General features: G+C 39.6%; 1 protein-coding gene across 1 annotated transcript in view; it reads left to right on the top strand.

Annotated features, from left to right (window-relative positions):
* Positions 1 to 16,453, top strand: part of PROX1 (prospero homeobox 1) — a 49,558-nt gene that overhangs the window by 645 nt on the left and 32,460 nt on the right. The window contains exon 2 of the mRNA XM_007451291.1: positions 7,276 to 9,067. Within this exon, the coding sequence (XP_007451353.1) occupies positions 7,343 to 9,067 (1,725 nt within the window). The 5' untranslated portion in view covers positions 7,276 to 7,342. The remainder of the gene's footprint in view (positions 1 to 7,275; positions 9,068 to 16,453) is intronic.

Raw genomic sequence — 16,453 nt, 5'->3', positions numbered from 1 at the left:
GGGGGGGCGCTCTGTTACTTTCCTCTCAAAACGCTGTCGAAGCCGAAACGTTGAAATCAGGGTTGGAGCAATGGAGAGATGGTCCTGGGAAACGAGCACGGCGCCCCTCCCCTGTGCTCCCAGGACCCAGGGCTAGGTCAAGTTGAGTAGGGTAAGGTGGCACCGGGAGCCTCAGGGGTCCTGTGGTGGGAGGACTGGGGCCCAAGCGCGGCGGGAGGATGGAAGGATCGAGGTCCGGGTGGGGGTAGAGGATGTTCTCGGGCAGCGGATGTGCTCGCAGTCACCGCTGGCAGTCGACGTGGTTGGGCTGCTTCGATCTGATCTTGGTTCGTCTGGGTGGTACCTGCAATTTTGCCCCACTCCGGAGGACTGGAGAGGGAGGAGTGAAGAGGTGAGAGTGATTGTTACTGGGAAGAATAGTGAGGGGGCGAGAAGAGCTGCTATCTTGCCTGAACCGGCAAGGAGGGGGACGACGGGGGCAAGCTGGGGGGAGACATTACCCAAAGCCCAGGTTAGCAAATTGTTGGTTCTTCTGCTGTGCCAGCCACTTACTCCTCCTGCTAAAACTGAACGTAGGTGGAGGGTATGGATTGGAGGGGCGAGGTGAGGGGGGTGGGGGGCGGGAGGGAGGTAAAGTGGGAGTAGCTTTGGAGAGAGACTCACAGGTCTCCCGCCACTTCTCAGCTTTTTTTCGGAAGTTGAGAGTCCTCCAGGCTGGCCGACAGAAGACCTGGGAGGAGGGGTTGAGCGACAGTCTTAAATAGCCCAAGGAGGCAGGCTGGAGTGTGAAACTTCTGCTCTTGGCAATCCAGAACCCACTCCGCCTGGGGGAAGGCTGGGAACTCACCTGCTTGTTTTTATTTTTCCCAGAAGGTCTGTGTTGTCTCCTTGAGCTTATAATAACAGTGCAAGCACAGGGTGGCCTGCTCTCAAAGTCAAGGCTAGAAGTCTCTTCTCTTGTTCTCCCCCCCACCCCTTCTCTCCCATCTATAACCTCCTTTACAAAAAAAAAATTATAATAATGTCCTTTCCTGGATTAGGTAGACAAAGGTCTGTTAGCCGAGAGCTGCGCCATGGGCAGGGCCTGACAGGTGTGTTATGTCAAGAAAGACAGGTGCAAATTTCCTCTGTGTCTGTGTGTGTCTGTACAGTTCCAGACCTCAGGGTGTGCTCCAGGGTTGCGGAGGTTTATGGGTTTATGGTTGCCTTGGTTAATAGGATTGTCCGGGCTCATGGGAACTGCGCTGTTGTTATGTTTTGAGCCCTGCCATGTGAGTTCTTTGGTTGGGGGTGGAGGACAAGTTGGTATGTGTTTGTTTATTTTTCTTAAGGATGTTGGCAGGCTGCTGCTGAGGCTGTGTCTCGGGCTCCTGTCTGCCAGGCAGCTGAAAGTACCCCCACTTCAGGCAGCAGGTGGAGGGAGATTGACTTTCCCTTCGCTTCTCTCTGGTTTACGCCTATTTCCCAGGTCTTTGGGGGCATTCGGGGCGGGGGGAGTAGTGAGAGCGTCTTGTGTGTGTGTGTGTGTGTGTGTGTGTGTGTATGTGTGTGTGTATGTTTTGGACATCCATGGATGGTGCGTGTAACTGCCAAGAATACCAAAGTCAGTTTGAAAGTGTTACTGTTTTTAAAGCTTATCTTCTTTAGCGTGCTTTCTCCCTGCCCAGAAGGAGTAGGTATGTGCATAAACTCTTTCAGGTCGTATGTTAAATACTCTCATAAAGTAGAATGAGCCTGTCATTGTACCAGACATGTGCCAGATGTCCTAGTTATTACTTTGATGGAGAAGGAAAATCTCAAGTATGTGAGAGGTAACCGTGCTTTTCTATTTGATGCAAGATGTAGGCAGTCAGTTCCCTGAAGTTTCTTGCAAGAACTTCTGAGCATTTTCAAAATGAAATGGGCTGTGGGTGGTGAAGAAGAAAAAGGGGAGTAATTTGGTTAACCTGTCCATGTGCTACAACATGGACCTGTTTCTGCAATAGTAAAATAGATGAAAGTAAGCACTGTGGCTTCATGTGTGAGGGAAGCTATTGAGAATTCAGTGTAAGCACAGTATATGGATTCTCAAAATCGGACCTTTTAATTTTTTTTTTCTTTAAACAGGCTACTTCTTGAGTTGCGTAGAAATAGATTAGATGGCGAATGGTTTTTGTTGGTTGGTTTGGTGGCTTGGGTGATCATCCTTGTTTCATGAAAATGAGATAGTATGTGTCATTTTATTCTTTTGACTTAAACATCCAAGTTCCTCCTAATACTTTCTTTGGATGCTCTTGAAGTCCTTTCATAACTAAAATGTCCTCTATGGATATGTCATTTGCTTTATTTTTAATAAGGGTTATCTGTGCTTGGCACTTATTGATATTTTTATATGTCCATTGTGCAGAATTCTATTTAGGTTAATCACCAAGACCTTGTGGGGAAAAAGTCATGCATACCTAACATGCATCTTTGTTCTCACTTGATTCATTCCCTTGCATCTTTCCTCTATAAGTAGCACTTACAATCTTAAAACATAACCTAGCTGCCAGGCGTACTCTTTATTTGTTCAAAGTGAAATAGGCCTTTCTTCATGAATTTCTTAGAGGCATTATTTTGCATTTGCAACTGTAAATATAAGGAATATTTAGGTTCAAGATTAACAAAAGATTATAAAATGTTACTGATTTTATAATATGAAGATTGATTGTGCATGATATATTATTACTGGGTTCTAATTAAGTATCTGTATAAATTGGAAAGGACATATACATAAGGAATTTCTAAAACCTTATTGCCTGGTGTATTCGAAAGCTTCAAAGGACATTTAGAGTATTTCAATTCTCTTCAGAAAAAAAAATAAATGTAAGTGTTTCTTCTTGAAGTTATTTCTCACTCTCTTTTATTTACTAATTTGGTGACTTATTACTTTTTAATATTTTAGGCATGTCTCAGAAAATACTCTGTGTTCATCTTGCAGGTGAAAAATGTATGAAATTTTTGATAGAATGGAGGAATTCAAGATAAAATCGTTCTGATTTGAGATCTCTATTATCATAGGAAAATTTAAACCTGATATAAGATTTTGACAATACAATGTTAGTTAATTTAAGTATTAACTAATGTCAGGTGGGTTCCTCACAATAAACATCAAAGGCTTTCTTAGCCTGATAGTGAGCAGAAACATCTCCAAAGGAAAAGTTGCTAATTAGCAGAAATGAACTCTTAAATACAGTGAAGGGGACAGCTTGGTAAGGGGCAGGGGTGGGGGAGTACCTAAATCAAATCATCTGATTTCCCCCCTTGAATTACTGATTTCCAGATGGATTTACAAGGTTCTTTGTTAGTGTTATTCCACTTGCAGTTTTCATAAGCGGCTTGACCCAAGTAGATCAGAGGCCCACTCAAAGGTTGTTTTCTAAAAGAAGTAAAGTGTAGGCTTGAGCAATTTCTTCAAATCATTTTATCAACAAAGACCGACAGTCTAAATCATCCAAGCAGGAAACCATGCCAACCTTACCCTTCCCCTTCTCATGAAAGATTTGACTGAACCATTGGAGTAATAATCATAGTGATCACTTCTTTGTCTAGAAGCTAGACTCCAGATCGAGGCATAAAAGTTGCATCCCCTTCCCCAAATAACTTCTTTATTAAAGTAGAACACTTCAGCACTTCCTACTTCACACTGCAGTGTTCCTTTGAAACGCTTCCCTGAAAATTCTTTTCTACTAACGTTGTCATCAGCTTCCTTAGGATTCTCCATGTTAAATTATCTGACATTCTTCAGCTAATTCAGATTTTAATGAAGAATCTTTTGGAGTAGTTAAAATCTGACTTGATCATAGTTGAACGTTCTTATCTTTTTCTGGGAGGAATCTGCTAATGTTAAGATACCCTTCGTATAGGAATTATTAAAGTGTTTATGTAGTTAGATGCCAAGTGGTACAACACAATATTCAGTAATAAAAATATTCTATGTAGATTTTCATATTAATTACAGAGGAGTTTACAGGAATAGAATATGTGTATCCAATCGATAATACATTTGGGTTCAAATGCTACGTCAGTATTTTTCTGCATACTTTGCTGATATTGATGTTCACCAGTGCTGATCAAAAGGTTCATATCGCTGGGTTAAACTCAAAATTAATATAAAAATTAAAACATAATAAGAATCAGTAATAATTGTAGTTGAAACATATGGCTTAGTACATATATTGAGAAATAAAGGAATTTTTAAAAATCTTAATGGACAGGATGATACCAGTGATAAATTAATTGCATAGCATTCTCTAAATTCTGAATTGGGAAATCATGGAAGCACCTTTGAAAGTGTTTTCAAGTGATTTAATTTACATTATAGTCATTTAACAATGCATTTTCTTATGTGGTAAAATATTCATATATATATCTTGTTTGTGAAACATGATGCTAATAAAGTACTACAGTCAACCAGTTATAATTATTTAATCTTGCCTATAGCCTTCCTGGGTTATAATCCCAATGTGTTTAGGTCAAAGCTACACATAGAGATCTATTTATTCACGCCTACTAATATAATGCCTTGTCTTGCTGGATTATATAATTTTTCCTAGTTTTCTCATTTGTTTTGTCCTGATTGTTATGTCTCAGCTGTACATTTTACAATAAGACCCCAAAATATTTAAATTTTCTTAGCCCCAAAGAGAAACAAATCATTATTTAATCCAAGAATGCTGACCAGTTGAGAGAAAATTGCAAAAATCAGTTTCGTTTGGTGAATTTGAAAGAAGTTACAGGATATTTTCTTCTTAAAAGACCCAACAAGCACGTTTAATTAACATGTATTCTCCACTGAAGACGAGGATGTGATTTCTTTCTACCTTAGGAAGAGCACAGCCTTCCCCTTGGCTCAGGCATGAGGTAGGGATGCAGCTGTTGATACCTAGGCTGGAAGAGAGGAAGTGCAGTTGACGCAGAGGTAAATGGCAGCTGGGAAGGGAAGGATGGCTGGGGATGACCTTGTGCTCATCTCTTACACCAGCGTGTTGTTTCTGAGCCTCTGTTGCAGAGATGCTCTTCCTGTAGCAAGGATGGGTAGGGGGAAAACCCAGATTGGATGTTAAGAGGAACAGGGGAAGAAAATACTGCAGAAAGTTTGTTCAACATTTTGATTGGTGATCTGTGTGCTTTTCAGGTGATATTAAAGAGAAAATGATTTGCACCCAAAAAGACAAGAGGTAAAATTTTGCAAGAATGGCAATAAACTCTACTTTTGAAAAGCTGATCTACACACACAAAGTCCTCCTCGCAAAGACATCCCACTTCAATATGCAAGTCTTTCTGGGCTTTAAAATAATTCATCTTTTTTCTTGTTTGTCTCCGTCTCCCCTTTTTTCCTTCTCTCACCTGACAGCTGCACCTGATTTATCAGCTCTAACATGTTAGTGAAATATTTGCCATTGCATTTTTGTATTCCTGAAACCAATTTCATTTATTAATGTGTGAGGGGTCACAATCATCTTGAATTCAATTTTGAACCCTATATATTGAAGTTATCAAGATCTGTTTCCATTCCAAGTTCAGGAAATTTTATCTTGAGGCACACAAAAATGTATTTTACCCTCAAGCATCCAAAAAAACATACAAAAAAGCATCATGTTGCTTTCTTGACACTCTGATACAGCCTTTATTTAAATGTCTTATCTTCATATAAAAACTGAGAACAAGGGCTACATGATGAAATCTTTGTCGCTTAAAAAAATACACATTGCCATCTAAGCATTGAGCATTTTCTTGATTTTTACAGGTTATTTCATGCTGAAATTATGCCTATTTGCATGGATAGTCATTCTTTAAAACTAGCCACAGATGCAGTCCTAGGGAGCACGTAGATGTTTTTACAGGTGAACCGAAAGAGATGGGAGCTGTTCCAAACACTCTGCACGCTGCCTTTGGCAATAGACCCTGTTATTGTGAAGATGTGCTCTGTTAAGCAAACGTGAAGTTTAATATTAGATAAACCCTGTGTGAAAAAAAAATTTTTCATTTTCTTCATAAAACGTTCATTGTAAGCAAAAAGATGCGACATCTTAACATTTATACAGAATTTGGGGTTAGCATCGCTGGTTAACGTCACAAAAAATGTCAAGTGCCTTTTGTAAGATGCAAGTGCCTTTTTATATTGTGTTCCCAAGAAACAATGGAAGTTCATATACAGAGACGGTATTTCCCTTTCTCACATATTTAATTGACGTTATTTTCTTTCTTCTTTATATATCTTCCTTCAGTCTTTTTTTTTCCGCCTGTGTTTTTCTCATCCTTTAATTTGGCACAAGAAATAAGGTTCACAAGTGGTGTATGTTAGAGAGCTTCTTTAGGCATTTGAAGTATTATTTTTTGGCAGATTATAGAAAAAAACTAGCACTGAAGATGTATTTATCCTTGCCTAACTCAATTTATTGTTCCACATATTGATTTCTAAAATGTGACAATGTCCTTCTGCGCTGAGTCCAACTTTATAATAATTGAAGTCATCAAAACGACATCATGAAAATTTATAAATATTCTCATACTTACATTAAAATCCAGCAACAGATACCGTCTTCAAATGTGATTTTAGTAATAAAAAGCACATATCTGTGCTAAGTAAGCAGACTTGTAAAATGAGTATTTGTGCACTTATTTCCATGCTAAGTTGGCCATTTATGTTGGAAAGATGCTGATGGGAGTGTTCTCTTCCCCATTTCACATATGACAAAAATGTTGTAAAATTCAGTAATAAAGGGTGTGTGTGTGAAGTATTTGCATTTTTAGAGTCATTTTTTCCCCTTAATAGCATTAAAGCCACAATAATTTTATTGCAGAAATGGAATTTTTCATCCAAATTTCACGCATCCTCACAATTTAACCTTATTTCTTAAGTATAGACCACTTTTATCTTCTTTTGTAATATGAATCTCAGTGCCCAAAATTTAATCAGTTGGTTGTCAGAGGCTGTGTTCTTATAATCTACTGTTTCTTCTGAAGATAAACAGTATCATTTTAGGCATTTGTGAAAGCGAATCATATTACTGGTGCTTAAGCAGTTTTTGCTTTTTTTTTTTTTTTTTTTTAATCTTAATCCATCTTAAACCAGTGGAGCAGAAATATTTAAAAATGTTTCATTTCAAGCAGAGTGCATAATAAATTGCAATAATTGTAATGTGCCATAAATCCCAGAGCCTATGCATTTTGCATTTGATTCAGGATTGAGGTCAGGAAATTTGGAGAAATTTAAAGAAAATGATTCATCAGTCCTTTTGTTCTGTTGGCCAGGGTCCCAGGATTCTTGAGCTGTGCCCAGCTGACGAGCTTTTGAAGATGGCACAATAACTGTCCAGTGATGCCTGACCATGACAGCACAGCCCTCTTAAGCCGGCAAACCAAGAGGAGAAGGGTTGACATTGGAGTGAAAAGGACGGTAGGGACAGCATCTGCATTTTTTGCTAAGGCAAGAGCAACGTTTTTTAGTGCCATGAATCCCCAAGGTTCCGAGCAGGATGTTGAGTATTCAGTGGTGCAGCATGCAGATGGGGAAAAGTCAAATGTACTCCGCAAGCTGCTGAAGAGGGCGAACTCATATGAAGATGCCATGATGCCTTTTCCAGGAGCAACCATAATTTCCCAGCTGTTGAAAAATAACATGAACAAAAATGGTGGCACGGAGCCCAGTTTCCAAGCCAGCGGTCTCTCGAGTACAGGCTCCGAAGTACATCAGGAGGATATATGCAGCAACTCTTCAAGAGACAGCCCCCCAGAGTGTCTTTCCCCTTTTGGCAGGCCTACTATGAGCCAGTTTGATATGGATCGCTTATGTGACGAGCACCTGAGAGCAAAGCGCGCCCGGGTTGAGAATATAATCCGGGGTATGAGCCATTCCCCCAGTGTGGCATTACGGGGCAATGAAAATGAAAGAGATATGGCCCCACAGTCTGTGAGTCCCCGAGAAAGTTACCGAGAAAACAAACGCAAGCAGAAGCTGCCCCAGCAGCAGCAACAGAGTTTCCAGCAGCTGGTTTCAGCCCGCAAAGAACAGAAGCGAGAGGAGCGCCGACAGCTGAAACAGCAGCTGGAGGACATGCAGAAACAGCTGCGCCAGCTGCAGGAAAAGTTCTACCAGATCTATGACAGCACTGATTCTGAAAATGATGAAGATGGTAACCTGTCTGAAGACAGCATGCGCTCGGAGATCCTGGATGCCAGGGCCCAGGACTCCGTGGGGAGGTCAGACAATGAGATGTGCGAGCTGGACCCGGGGCAGTTCATCGACCGAGCCCGGGCCCTGATCCGGGAGCAGGAAATGGCCGAAAACAAGCCGAAGCGAGAAGGCAACAACAAAGAAAGAGACCACGGGCCAAACTCCTTACAACCCGAAGGCAAACATTTGGCCGAGACCTTGAAACAAGAACTGAACACTGCCATGTCGCAAGTTGTGGACACTGTGGTCAAAGTCTTCTCGGCCAAACCCTCTCGCCAGGTTCCTCAGGTCTTTCCGCCGCTCCAGATCCCCCAGGCCAGATTTGCAGTCAACGGGGAGAACCACAATTTCCACACCGCCAACCAGCGCCTGCAGTGCTTTGGCGATGTCATCATTCCGAACCCCCTGGACACCTTTGGCAATGTGCAGATGCCCAGTTCCACAGACCAGACAGAAGCACTGCCCCTGGTGGTCCGCAAAAACTCATCTGACCAGTCTGCCTCCGGCCCCCCTGCCGGCGGTCACCACCAGCCCCTGCACCAGTCGCCTCTGTCGGCCACCGCAGGCTTTACCACGTCCACCTTCCGCCACCCCTTTCCCCTCCCCTTGATGGCCTACCCGTTTCAGAGTCCGTTAGGTGCTCCCTCCGGCTCCTTCTCGGGAAAAGACAGAGCCTCTCCTGAATCCTTAGACTTAACTAGGGAGACCACGAGTCTGAGGACCAAGATGTCATCCCACCACCTGAGCCACCATCCTTGTTCACCAGCACATCCACCCAGCACCGCAGAAGGGCTCTCCTTGTCTCTCATCAAATCCGAGTGTGGCGATCTTCAAGACATGTCCGAAATCTCACCTTATTCGGGAAGTGCAATATCCTTTCATTTGCCCCCCAAGGAAAACAAGCCCAAACCAAAAAGGCTTCCCAGAAGGTCAGGTTTACACATTATTTAGAATGATGTAGATTTACTATCTTCTTAAGAATGCAGTCTTTCCTCCTCTTCAGAGTCATAGGCTTTTATCAGCAGCGTGTGGCACTTCTGGTTGCACAAAAGCTTCACAGGAAACCAACATTTTTGTAACTTTCACAAGTTGTTAATTGCCCTAAAGTGGTAGTATTTAATTTGTGCTTTTGCAGCAGGGTTTTTTTCTGCTGTTTCTTCCCATATTATCTTCTTTTCCTTTTTTTTTTTTTTTTTCCCCAAGAGTAGATTTAGAGGTGGAAAAAAAAAAATCTCATTGTAATATTGAATTCTATCAGGTTTTATTTTAACGTAAGTTTCATAGCAGAGTAAGAGAGAAAAATCAGTTTTCAGATCCCTAAGACTCCATAAGAAGAATTCTCCCTTTCGTTATCTATAAGGCTCCTGGTCTGTTTAAAGAAGGCCTGATTAAATCTTATGAGGAACAGTCTACTGATGGGAGGCTGCAGTGGGAAAAAGATGGTTGTGGATAGGGAGTTAGAGTCTCTCCTTATTCTTTAAGTGAGGTGTGTTCTTTTGTTTGTTTGTTTGTTTTAAAGGAAATATACAGGTACTGATTTATTCAGACGGTATCCATCTCTCTCCCGTTCACCCAAGGTCTGTTCTTTGGGTCTGGTGCAGCTGCCTCTATGCATGATTAACCTCTGTTCAGCCATACACAGAAATCTTTTGTCCTAACATACACAAAGCAAATTATTTTGGAAAGCGAGAGAGCACAATTAAATATAAAACTCAGCCGTATTCGACTTTAAAAATGCCTCTTTTTATGTCTCTTTTATATTTTGAACCTGACTTTTATGTAGAGATGCCAGTTATATTTTTTTTATTAGACCTGTCCTGAGCTCTAGCTATTTTTAACTCACGATTTTTTTCTCTGTAAATTGGTCCTTTCAGTAAACTTTTTAAAATCTTGTGGTTGTTGATGTTTTGGGGGAGTAGAATAGTAGCATTGGGGGGCAACTAGAGACATATTTCTTTTATATAAATTGCCAGATGGATATAAAATTTAGCAATTAAGTTGGCTGTTGCTAAATTGAGGGTTTTGAGCAATCGTCTTGATGACTAGAGACTGACATTTTCATATCTAACCCTACTCCAGAGGCTGCCATGTAAGTGCAAAGTCCCAGCTATGGTGGAAATGTGTTTTCCTTGATATGAAGGTCATCTCCTTCCAGCCAGCTCAGGATAACAGTGAAGATTTCTGATAAGGTGAATGTGAGCCACAAGTATGAGACACACTTGGGTAGTTAAGCACAGAGTCTCTTTCCATAGAGAGGAAGAAGAGAATAACGTCTTGAGAGAAAGATTTGAGGACTTAAGATGTAAATAGAAATTGAGTCTTGGTTTGGTTGCTGATTTAACTTCTAACTTTCAGAGATCTAAAGTTTAATCCACCAGTCATGAATCAAAGCTGTGCCAGGCACCATGCCTTACACATCATAAGCAGGCAATAAACATTGGTCAAATTGGACTATAGCTGTTGGTGATGAGAAAGGCAGAGTACATAGACACAGACCTTGAACGTTTTTTTTTTTTTTACCCTCGGCAGGAGAGCACCTTCTGGGGTTCATACCGGGCTCATGTCCAGGGCTAGACCCCATTGCTCCTCAGAGATCCCTTACTTCATTTTGAAGCCAGTTGTAGTGATGGTGGGTTGTTTCTCTCTCTCTCACTTGTGCGCGTGTGTGCGCACACACACACACAGGAAAGGGACGTGCCCATTTGGATGAATATTTGAAGCCAGGTTTCAAAGTCTTATAAGGCCATACTAAACTCTTCAACTCAAGATTCCAGTTTCTGGTTTTGTTTTTGTTTTTGTTTTTTTTTTTAGACTTGTCACCGTATCCAGTTAATTATGCCTGTGCTTTTTTTTTTTTTTTTTTTTTTTTTTAAATTTTTCCCCTAATCCGTTTAATTTTCCCTTGTTTTTTTTTTTTTTTTTTTTTTTTATGTTTTTTCCCTTATCAAATTAATTTTTCCTTGGCTTTTTTTTTTTTTTTTTTTTTTTAAATTTTTCCCCTAATCCGTTTAATTTTCCCTTGTTTTTTTTTTTTTTTTTTTTTTTTATGTTTTTTCCCTTATCAAATTAATTTTTCCTTGGCTTTTTTTTTTTTTTTTTTTTTTTAAATTTTTCCCCTAATCCGTTTAATTTTCCCTTGTTTTTTTTTTTTTTTTTTTTTTTTATGTTTTTTCCCTTATCAAATTAATTTTTCCTTGGCTTTTTTTTTTTTTTTTTTTTTTTAAATTTTTCCCCTAATCCGTTTAATTTTCCCTTGTTTTTTTTTTTTTTTTTTTTTTTTATGTTTTTTCCCTTATCAAATTAATTTTTCCTTGGCTTTTTTTTTTTTTTTTTTTTTTTTTAATAAGTTGGGTCTTCTAAGAAAAAAATCTTTAGATCAGTCTAAGTGTTGACTATGCTCACTGTCTCACCCTCTCTAAATCCCCTGAGGAATTTTGAGGGTTTGAATAGAAAGAACTTCCTTTTCTTTCTATACATATTAAAGACTTTAAAGAGAATTTATTCAGAGGAATAACTTCACCTCTGTCTTACCATAGAAGATTCTGCTCAACAGCAACGCTTTGGAAAAACACCTGTATTCATATGAAATGTTAGTTGCTTACACCTGGAGTTGTTTATTTTGTGTAGCTAAATAATTTTGGCCTCTTGCTGCAATGAATGATTACATTTCCCATATGCCGGCCTTCCAGCCTCTGTTTCTTTCTCTTTTCCCTTCTATGATCTCGCCCTTTTAGCCGTTTATCTCTTTGCTGTATTATTTCTCAGGAAGAAGATAGGCAAGCATCCTTTCCTAGAGTTCACACAGTTCTGAAGCCAGTGAGGATCTGAGTGTTTGCTGAGAGGCTGGGTCTGCTTTGCTCCTGTCTCCATCCTTGTATGGCGATGAGTTCTCCCCTTGACTTACCTGATGGTGTCTAGGCAAAATTCTCAAGCTTTTAGTTTAAAGAAATCTCTGGGAACCAGAGATTCTGGTTATCTTACTGAAGTAAGATAACAGCAAGTCATCTTATTTCAGTTTAGGTAGACAAGGCCATATGTGAACCTGTTATGCAGTTACTCTTAGAAAAGATCAATAGAAATGAGGAGAAATGGGATGAAATGGTACCTTCATGATTGTCATTATTGTTTTTATTTTTAGTCCATGGCTTTCCAAACTGTAATGATTCATTGAATTCTTAAGGAACAACTCTTTCCTACCGCAAAAGACATCATCTGTTTCCCTGAACAAAGTAGCCAAGATAAGAACTATTAAGAACACCAGCTTATCGGATAAATCCATTCTGAGTCCGGCACATTAGGCATATATGTTGTACGTAATAGAGCACACTACCTTGTTATCCCTTCTAATAGAAAGGAACTAGTGAATGCGTGTGCATGGTAAACTGAATGTCAGTGCACCTGCACCAGAAGGTCACATCTTGGATATAAAAACTGTGTTCAGTATCTTTGCAAATGAATCTATTTAATCAAATATTGAATTTTATTCAAATTCCAAAAGAAACAGCCAGCCAGTTGTTTTTCCTCCTGATGTTCCTTGTCATTCATCCTCTTTGCATCCCAAGAAAAATAGCCTTGTTCGGGCTTCAAACATTTGCATGCACCCAATTAAGGCACAAGAGCGGTGTTCGAAGCACTTAAGACATGCAAGGGAAGAAACTGAACCTCTTCTCCGTGACAGTCAGCTTTCCCTGTTTGACTTTTAGGGAGAAGGTTAAAAAACACGTGAAGTTCAGAAAGGAAAATGATTTAATAATTTGAAACTAAAATCCATCTAGAAAACCTGAATTAAAAATGAATTTCTAAAATGGGAATTAATCCATAGAAGTTGGTCTTTTACATCTTTGGAAGTGGTGCGGGGCCATAGGAATTCTGTTAGGTGTATTAGCTCTAGGGAAACGTGTATATTAAAGATTGGAAGACTCTGGATTCCCCTTCCCCCTCCCCCCAGTTATGGACTAAGTAAATTAAAAAAATATATATCCATAAACTACACATCCCACCGACTATGTTAAACTTCTTTGTGGAGCAACAACTTGCTCTATCCCTTTTATTAAATGTGAGAGTTTAGATCTTTTCTCCCCTTTTAAGGATTCTAAGGGGGGAAAACTAGAAACATAGCAAATCAGAGCCTAAGGAGCAAGCTAAAATTCTCCGGGTTTCAAAGCGCTTTAGAAATTGTAAGCAAGTGGTCCTGATCCATTTGGTTGGAACTGCAGCATGTAAAACCTCTAGTCACAATTCAGGGTTGAGTTGGAAAAAAAGAATTTTCTTCCTGCAGCCTTCACAACCTATTATTCTCCCATTTGCCTTTTTGCTGCCTCTGCTGCTTCTCCCGCGGCTGCTGTTTAGGTGAAGTTATATTGTGCTTGGTAAACAGACAACACGTAAATTCTCAGGTTGTTTGCACATCATTTTAGGTTCAGCTGCAATACCCTACTTCTCTTATCTTTTATATTCCCGAGCAGATGTCTTTCATTAATTTATGGATTTATCATCTTTTCTTTTTCTTTTTTTATTTTTGTTTTTTTTTTTTTTTTTTTTTCTTTTTTTTTTTTTTTTTTTTTTTTTTTTTTTTTTTTACACCTGGCAGCTGTCTCAAGTTTCAGCAGTTATTGTCTATTTTGTATTATACATAGAATTGAATGTCATCTGTCTTCACAAAGCTATGGCTAAGAGAATTGAGGCAAAGCCACATGAGCTGCCGGGACAGATCTTGTTTGCGTTCCATCCCCCCTCACCCCACCCCCCCTTTACCTCCTTAATATTTATTTGTGCTCATTTTCTTTCCTGGCCTTGAATGGAGCTTAGCTCGTGTTCAGTACAGCTGTATGTTTACTGAATCTATTCCATCATGAGTCATTGTGCGTGTGTAAGTATCCTGGAAACAGCTAGTGCTTTCTTGGAAGAACAGTTGCTTTTCAGCACAAGCACTTAAAAGGGAAATTAACCAATTGGTCAGTTCAGATTTATTTTGAAGAGAAAAAAAAAGGATTATCTAACTGTTGGCTTTTAAATCTTTCATTAGCTATTTTTAATAGTTTATTAGAAACATATATTTTATGGGAATTTTATCTTAATTACACGATGAGCAAGAAATAAAGATGTATTCTGTGTTTCATTTCCACTGATTGATTCCAAGTATTTCCAACAGGAAGCATTTTAAAGCAAAAAAACGTACTTGAGAAATTCAAATTAGGATGATTTTTTTCATGAAATAAAAAGCCTCTAAATCCCAACCAAAATACGATGGATACTTTGCTCTGTCTTTTTAGATAAAAAAAGACGAAAACATCTTAGCATAATTTAAAGACACTGAAAGCTTCAGGAAGTTTTGGTGGCTCAATAACTATCTGAGAACCACAGCAAAACAATTCGTTTTGTATGAGACCAAATTTGAAAAGGTTTGGAACTAATAATTAATTGTACTAGGTTGTTTGGATGTAGCCTCCTGAAAGAACAGATTAGAACCCAGATCTGAGGATGTTTGTCAAAGTTTGGACTTGCCTAAAACTCTTATCACGAGGCAATAGGAGACAGCTTGCAACTATTATTTCACTTATCCATTTGGACAGATGGTCCTGAAGTGTGCCGGGCTCCTTTAGTCCCCTCTCTCAGTCTAATGGAGGTTACTGGAGGGCCTTTCAGCCCTTTCCTTGGCACAAGAAGTATGTCAGTCATAAATTATCGTCTTTGTAATCATTAAGGATCTCAAACAAAAACACAAGTTCAGTTAGACTGCTTTGGCTTACAGATAAAACATCAAAATTTCTTTCTTCAGTGTTTATTTACAGTGAAAACAAAAGGCTCAATATTTAACTTTTCAATTTACAGACTAAGGTGATCTTTTTCAAATTGCGTGATATTAACGGGAATGCTAATTGATCAAATTCTCAGCAGAATATTTGGTTAAACCCCCTGTTATAAGTAGTCGAGAACTTATCAATATTAATTCGATTATGCTTCTCTTGGAACTTTCTGGTTTCCCTCTGTTCCTAAGATTGGTCATGCTGTACTTGATGATGGTAATTTAGAAACTTTCACCTTTCCTAAATATCTGTGTTTATTTGACCTTGCTTCATACGGTGTGAAATTTTTGTTGGGTTTGTTAGCCAAGTGTGTGTGTTTGCTTATGTGTGCGTGTGTGTGTGTGCGCGCACACCCACACGTGCATATTTTCTTTTCTTTTTTTCCCTTATTTTTTCCCAGACTCTCTTTTAAGAGAAAATCCTTAGAGAAGCTTCTAGGAAGGACCCTTAATTGACCTTGTGGGGGACCACATTGATTTTCTCCACGTGCATCTTCATTTCTGATAAATTATAAAGCCATTAATTTGCTGAGGAAATGGCAGGGCCAGGCTGCGGCACAGATGTGACCAGAGCCATCCCAGCTCCGAGTCTGCTGAGGAGTGCCAAGAATCTGGGGGAGAATCAGGAAGCCTGGATTGTTATGGTTAGCCTCACATTCTCTTGGGAACTGTTTTAGTTGCTGCTGTTTACAGATCTAAAAGGTAATGATGTTTCCAGATAAGCAGACCTTCTTATTTTGGGTAAGTGGCCATTTATTGATCTGCTAACCCACATTTATTGATTTGTTAGCTCCAACCACTGTGCCACTCTCAAAGGAGTTAACTATAAATCCAGGAGAGGCAAATTGTATTTGGTTTTGGATCGTTGCTCTAACAGAAGCGACACCCCCTCCCTGTTCTCTCGGTGCCCAAACTAACCCTCCCAAGTTTTAGCTGTTATTGAAAAGGAAACAATTAAAAGGATATAATAATAAGACAGGAAGAAAGTGAGTCGAGATGCTCCATTATATTAGCGCTGAAAGGTAAAATGTGAAGCTTGCCTAACAGTGTTCAAAATGATGCATTTTATATTTTCATGTACATTAGTATAATAATTGGACGTCATCTGCAGAGAGCGGAGAGAACAGACAACTGTAATTGTGAAGAAGGAAAAAACTCTCATGATCAGAGTTGTGCAGTACCTGCTGGGTGCATTTGTCTCCTTAGCAACAAGTGAACGTATAGATAGCATAAGGACTTCAGGTAGGGGGAATGTTTTGCCATCCTCACCATGAAGTCTCCAGGATTCCGCAACTAAATTGTGCATCTTCGCCATTATATTTGGCAATTTCTGACCGGCAGTGGTCATTCTGAGCAGGCAGCAGCAAGTTAGTGATGGATTCCATGGCCAGCGCCATTTATCTTCCAGAATTCCTGTGGCTGCTGGGTGGGCCTCCAGATTCCTGTGGGGT

The sequence above is a fragment of the Lipotes vexillifer genome, unplaced genomic scaffold (genome assembly GCF_000442215.2).
Source record: "Lipotes vexillifer unplaced genomic scaffold, Lipotes_vexillifer_v1.1 scaffold570, whole genome shotgun sequence".
Lineage (NCBI taxonomy): Eukaryota > Metazoa > Chordata > Mammalia > Artiodactyla > Lipotidae > Lipotes > Lipotes vexillifer.
Note: the sequence above shows the minus strand (reverse complement) of the source record. Positions and strands in the feature narration are given on the sequence as shown.